The sequence below is a fragment of the Arachis hypogaea genome, chromosome 1 (genome assembly GCF_003086295.3).
Source record: "Arachis hypogaea cultivar Tifrunner chromosome 1, arahy.Tifrunner.gnm2.J5K5, whole genome shotgun sequence".
Lineage (NCBI taxonomy): Eukaryota > Viridiplantae > Streptophyta > Magnoliopsida > Fabales > Fabaceae > Arachis > Arachis hypogaea.
In genome coordinates, this window is record NC_092036.1 from 18,715,121 (window position 1) to 18,722,367 (window position 7,247).

A 7,247-nucleotide genomic window follows, 5' to 3' on the forward strand; every position below is an offset into this window, starting at 1 on the left:
TTTAAGAGTTTTAAAGAGATGTTTGTAAAAATCCGTTCCTCTGAGACTGAGTATCCCTTCTTTCTAGACGACGAACTCGGTGAGCTTTTTCCTCTTTATTGGTGTCCTGAACCTATGCAGATTCTTGATGCTCTTGAGAGGTCAGAGGAGGATGATTTAGTTCTGGAATATTTAATTAGTGCTTGTTTGTCTGGGAAATTATTGTCTATTGTTGAGCTTATTAAGTTTGAGATGAATCTTGATATGTTAGGTGAATATATTGGTAAGTGCTTGGGTTTGCCTTTTGTTTATATTTCGTATGCTTGTATTGACGATTGTTTTGTGTTGTGTTCTTGCTGTTTCAGGGGGGAGAGTTCCGAGTTTATCTTCAGCTAAGATGAGATCGTTTTTTGAAAAGAAAAAAGATGCGAAAGAAGCTTTTGCTAGTAAGATCTTTAAGGAAGATAATGTTGATGTCGCCTAATCGAGTGCTCACCCGCGTGGGGAAAAGAGGAAGAGTCCTGAGCCAGAGGGATCACTGGAGATCCTGTCCGGTTTCGATATTGCTGCTGGCTCTGGTGTTAGGAGTGGTGTTAGGAAGCAAATGCCTTTGCATGGCTTCGACCCTGGGGTTTCTTCGGAGTTTGTTTTTAGTGATCGGTTCCCGTTTTCTGCATTGTCGGATAGGGTCGGTCAAAATGCTCATGATGTTCAATTGCTGCAGAATGTTGGGAAAGAGGTTGTTGGCCAGTATATGCAGGTTCATAAAATGTGGGTTTTTTTTCGTTCGTTTTGTTTCTGTGAGAGATTGTTTGGTATTTTTTATGACACTATTTTGTGATAGGTTATTGCTACTAGGCTGTTATGTGTTGGTCGTAGTGTTGAGCTCTCAGGTGCTCAGGAGAGAAAGGGTGCTGAAAAAGTTAAGCTGCTTGAAAAATCGCTTTCTGAGAGAGAGGAGGTGATACTCGATCTGACTAAGAAGTAAAGGACTTAGAGAGTGATGTTGGGCGCTTGCAGGCCCAAATTCGGTCCATGCAGGAGTAGTCAATGGGGTCTGATTTGGAGAAGGGCAAGTTGACTGCTCGGGTTCAGGAATTGGAGGATGGTGGCATTGAAATGTTTGCTGCAGGGTTCGACCGTGTAGTGAGTCAAGTGTCTGTGTTTGCTCTTGAGTTTGATCTCAGTCACTTCGATGTTACTAAAATAGTCGTTGGTGGGGTTTTGGTTGATGATGAGCCTGGGGATGAAGCCCAGGGTGAAAATGTTCATGTAAATGACAAATGATTGTTACCCCTTTGTTTTTTGTTTTTGGACTTTGTCTGAGCTATTGGTTTGCTCATTTTGTATTTTGGCGTTTGGTGATGTTTAAACTTTGAAGAACATCTTTTTGTTTAGTATGAATATGAAGTCATTTTGTTAGAACAATCTGATTGTTTGGCTATCATATCTATTTGATATTTGGAGTGGTCGGTCTCGTTAAAACCTCCCCGAGTAAAACCCTTTTTGGGAAAAAACCTCGGTGGTAGGAAAAAGAGTACCTTTCGATCTCCAAAAAGAATTACAAATGTTTAAGTATGGTACAATCGTAAGGACGTGATGTTCCAAGTGTTCGGCAGATTATCTCCTTCTAGGGTCTGTAATGAGTATGCCCCTCGGCCATGTACTTGTATGACCCTGAAAGGGCCTTCCCAATTTGTGGCGAGCTTGCCCTCTCCTAGTGGTTTTCGGACGTCTTCCAGTCGTCAGAGCACAAGGTCTCTGTGCTGTAGTATTTGGGGTCTAACCTTTGTATTGTATTTACACCGAGTTAATTGTTGCATTGCTTCATGTCATATTCTTGACTCTTCTCGTACTTCTTCTAATAGGTCCAACTCGGCTTCTTTAGTTTGTTTATTTGTATCCTCGTTGAGATAGGTTGTTCTAACCGAGCCTTGTGATATCTCTACTGGGATCATGGCGTCGAATCCAAACATTAGCCTGAATGGTGTCTCTTTGGTTGAGCTTTGTGGGGTGGTGTTGTAACCCCAAAGGATTTCTTATATCAATTCTGCCTATTGTCCTTTGGCAAGTGTTACTTTTTTCTTTAGAGCCTGCAAGATAACTTTATTAGCAGCCTCGGCGAGCCCGTTGAATTGTGGGTGTTCAATCGAGGAAAAATGATGCTTTATATTCAAATCATGCAAGAAAGATGCTATTCTTTTATCAGTAAATTGTCTACCGTTATCAGTGATAATATCCATAGGCAGTCTATATCGGCATATGATAAATTTCCAAATGAAACCTTTTACCTTTTCTGACGTTATTTTCACTAGGGGTTGGGCCTCTACCCATTTTGTGAAATAGTCAATTGCTACAATCAGAAACTTCACCTATCCTTTGGAAACTGGGAAGGGGCCAAGTATGTCGAGCCCCCACCTGTGAAATGGCCATCCGATTTCTGTCGTGTGTAATGTCTCGACCGGGTTGTGGATGATCGGTAAGCATCTTTGGCAGTTGTCGCATTTTCGGACTTTATCGAGGCAATCTTTCCTCAGTGTCGGCCAATCATGGGTCTCTTCCATTGCGAGGTCGGCCTCTTCTTTCCCTAGGCATTTGAGCAGGGGTCGAGAGAATCCCCTCCTGTATAGATCATCCCCTATGATTGTGAAGAAACTCGCCCTCCTCTAGAAGAGCTTCGGGTTTTCTACATTTTTGGGTTTCTTCCTATGTTTCAGGAATTCAATGTAGGGTGTTCTCCAATCCTGTTCCTGTAATATACTCAAAACAAACAAGTTTAATCACCCGTGCCATGCACGTGATAAGATTGAAATTATAATTTTAAATTGTTATATTAAATTTCATTTTAATTATAATAATTTAATTAATAAAAAAATAACTTGTAATAGTATTAATTGTATTAACTATAAAATAGTTATTTAATCTACTTTTTTCAATAAATCAGGTATATATACTCAATATGACCATAAATAATCTAGTAATACTTAAATCTACCAACAAAGTTTTATATGTTGATTTACTATGAAGTAATAAAATATCAAAATCAGCTCAAAATGAAGAACAAATTAATAGAAAATTCTAATGCAGAAAGTTTTGTAATAAACAATAAATAATTTAAACCTACTGAATAACAATTCAATGCTATCCTTTGATACCTGCAAAATATATACATAAAACAACACTGTATCAATATTTGTATATAAAATTATATGATTAACGTAAGTATAAAATTGTTTGTCCAGAGAATAAAATTATACGAATTTTAATGATAATTTTAATATTCTCAAACTATTAATGTACAATAAGAATTCATCTATTAGTTCCTTGAATTTCTAATTTTTTTAAGTGAAAGTAATAAATTTTAATAAATAAATAGATTTAGTAAGACATTTTGTTATTACGTTTTTATTATAGGCTCTCAAAAACTTCTCTATATACCACATTCATCGTGCAGTTATCTTCCAAGTGTCCATGATCTTGCAACAGCACTAGCAAACCATCTTTACTCGTTACCCTTGATAACGCAACATACAATTGACCATGGCTGAAAACTGGCCTTGGAAGATAAATTCCAACTTTCAATAGAGTTTGTCCCTGGGACTTATTTATTGTCATTGCAAATGACATGATAATTGGGAATTGTCTTCTTTGAAACCTGACCGGCAATGTTTCATTATTTGGAATTAGATTTAATCTTGGGATAAGAACAATACTTCCAGCTTTGTTACCAGTTAAAGTCTTGCATTCTATCACATGATTTTCCATTCTTCTAACTTGCATCCTCATTCCATTGCACAAACCATAAGTTTGGTCTATATTCCGCAGCAACATAATAGGAGCGCCAACCTTCAGAACCAACTTGTGTGGTGGTAGACCTGAACAATTTATTCCATTTAGAATCTCCGGCGAGAAAGTATCTAACTCAAATTCCATATTTCCCTCTTCAGCACACACAGAGTCTGAACTTAAGTAGACTCTTTCTTGTCCAGGTAACCCTGTAGTCATCTTGTTGTTGACATCAGTGACACAATCCAAAGTTGGTGCAAGAATTGCTCTATCCTTGAAATAATTTTCAACAGATAAATTGGATAACATATCTGGATACACGAAATCAATGAGGTCATCCAAAGCTGTCTCAGAGTTCTTAATCAAAATGTCAGATGGTATATGAACGATCGATTCACCATCTGTTGTATCACCAGCCAAATCATCACCAATTTTTAGTAGCCATTCTGCAAAATTTCTGAGTTCTTGTATGTTGTTGTTTTCACCTAGTGACAATCTCATGTTTTTTGTAAGCTTCAAAACCTTACAGTTATGCACAAATATGAAGAATTAATAGAAGACTGAATTATATCTTGCCTTGAGCCTCTGGAATTCACAGGTAAAATTTATCTAAAATTTCCTCCGAGAACAACAACTTTACCTCCAAATGACAAATGAGCATTATATGAATCTGAGCACCGTAAGATGTCTCTAAGGCATTTGTCTAAAGTTTCGTAACAATACTTACTTATCATTGGAGCTTCATCCCATGTGATTAATTTGGCCTTGGATATTAACCTTGCAAGAGGACTTTCCTGTTTAATACTACACAAAGAATCCTCATTTATGGTCAAAGAAATTTTAAACCTTGAATGTGCAGTTCTTCCATTAGGCAACAAAAATAGAGCAATCCCACTCGAAGCAACATTTAAAACTATACCTCCTTTAGACCTAATTGAGCATGATATAGTTGACTATAAGAATGTTTTTCCACAACCACCCGGACCGTATAAGAAGAAAAGTCCACCCATATTACCGCTAACAGCACCAATTATTTGATCGTATGCAAATTTCTGCTCATTAGTTAGCCTTTCTAAATACCCACTTAGTTCATTCGCAAGAGCATTAACGTCAAAATAATTGAAACAATTGACTATTACGACTTATATATATACACTAATTACAAACGATATAAATTTTTAATGGAAATACTTGATACTAATAGAAAAAAAATTATATAAATAGAAATTATTTAATTTTAATTTCAATTCCATATAACAAAACAGTGGTTTTCAAAAATTAGAAATCTTTTTTTGACATATGTATTATGCCATACGTATAAATTATACGGGTTATTATATAAATTCATATATATGCATAACAAAACAGTTTAATATTATATATTTTCTACATTAATTATATGTTAATATTTTAAAAAAAGAGATAAAAGAAAAAATATATAAATATGTATAATATTATTGCTATATATGAAACAGTTTTATATTGCTTTAATTATAGAGACTTATTATAATTATATAAAATTTAATTTGAAGAAATAATTTTTCTTGCCATAAATAATATACTAAAACTGTTAGTATGTTATCTTCTTTATGGTTAATTGAATTTATCAATGATTTTCCCGTATAAATCGTTATTACCCAGTTTTTAATAATTACTTAATATACAAAATTTGAAATTAGAAATTGTTATTACTAATTCAATTAACTGGTTAATTGAGTAATAATTGTCAAATTATTAAGGTGCAAAATCATTGATTTACTCAATTGATTTCCATATATTATTTATATTTCAAGTAATAATTTGAAATTATATTATTTACCAGTTAATAATACTATTATTAAAAATTATTTTTTATATTGATTTTTAAATCAATTATTAAATAATTATTTTTGTTAAGATAATTGTTTATAAATTATTTCAAATTATATTTTGTTAAGATATAATTATTTAGATTATTACTCATGACACGGGTATAATTTCATTTTATACCAATTAATCAATTATAATTATATGACACGGGTGTAATTTCAATTTTATCTATGGATTATTTTTCGTAATAATATACAACATATTATTTACCGTAATAATTTGATTTGATTGATTTCTAATTATTTACGTACATAAATGATTAAAATATATAACATAAATATCATAATTATTATAATTCTATGATATAATTATAATTAACATATTTTATCATAATTAAATATTGATTTGATATAATTATAATGAAAATACTTTCCCAAAATAATATAATCTACTATTATTCATCCACTAATTATTTGGCAATAAACCTTAATATGATTTTTTACATCTCCACTATGAGAAATAACTACTTAGATATACCAAATAATATGTAACATATTACTACTTGTATAAGTTAAGGCACAAAGACATGATTTAATTAAGGTGATTAAAACTTTCACCAAACAGAATATGACCTCAATCGAATAAAAAAGGGTACTCGATTTTGCATTAATTAGCTAGTCGAAGAAATAACATACTCATTCATTATTCATGTTTCATTATATTTTTTAAATAATATATAGAAAACATATATCTTGTGTATAAAAATGTGACTATTAGTAATTTTATTAATAATTTTTTTAAACTATTACTAATTTCAATTTTAATAGAAAATCTGAGGAAATAATTTCGCTTGCCAAAAATAATATACTAAAACTATTAGTATATTATCTTCTATATGGTTAATTGAATTTATCAATGATTTTTCTGTGTAAATCGCTATTACCCAGTTTTTAATAACTACTTAATATACAAAATTTAAAATTGAAAATTGTTATTACTAATTCAATTAACTGGTTAATTGAGTAATAATTGTCAAATTATTAAGGGGCAAAATCATTGATTTACTCAATAGATTTTCATATATTATTTATATTTCAAGTAATAATTTGAAATTATATTATTTATACAGTTAATAATACTATTATTAATAATTATTTTTTGTATTGATTTTTAAATCAATTATTAAATAATTATTTTTGTTAAGATAATTGTTTATAAATTATTTCAAATTATATTTTGTTAAGATATAATTATCTAGATTATTACTCATGGCATGGGTATAATTTTATTTTATACCAATTAATCAATTATAATTATATGACACGGGTGTAATTTTTATTTTATCCACCGATTATTGGCAAATAAATTTTATTCCAATTATAAATAAAATCTGTTTTTATTGGCAAATAAATTGTCTTTAGGTCAACGATTTAATATATGTGTTGGTTCATTTTTTGACAAATATAATGAAAATACAAATAAAGAAATAAAGGATAAAAATAAACTTAATAATATCTGACACTACTTTATTTTATTAAATTATTTAAAAATAGCACATCCACAAAAAATAATCGTAATATATAAATTGAGGCAATAATTTAAAATTCTATAATTATAATTTAATCAAATACTAATAATAAAACCAAATTACCTAAACAATATTGAACCTATTC

At 31.0% G+C, this 7,247-nt stretch overlaps 1 protein-coding gene across 1 annotated transcript; it reads right to left on the reverse strand.

Moving 5' to 3' along the window:
• Window positions 1-2,033: 2,033 nt before the first annotated feature.
• On the reverse strand, window positions 2,034-4,266 carry LOC140180515 (uncharacterized). Its single transcript, XM_072221743.1, has 2 exons — window positions 3,635-4,266; window positions 2,034-2,229 (listed from the first exon to the last, which is right to left on the reverse strand). The coding sequence occupies exons 1-2, from the start codon at window positions 4,264-4,266 to the stop codon at window positions 2,034-2,036; spliced, it is 828 nt and encodes a 275-aa protein (XP_072077844.1).
• Between the last annotated feature and the right edge of the window lie 2,981 nt (window positions 4,267-7,247).

Bases quoted from the DNA above. Each gene is read 5' to 3' on its own strand.
- LOC140180515 (XM_072221743.1), bottom strand. From the start codon at position 4,266: ATGAGATTGTCACTAGGTGAAAACAACAACATACAAGAACTCAGAAAT. The intron at 2,230-3,634 runs GTTTCAAAGAAG...ATGCCGATATAG, and splicing joins AATGAAACATTGCCGGTCAG to ACTGCCTATGGATATTATCA.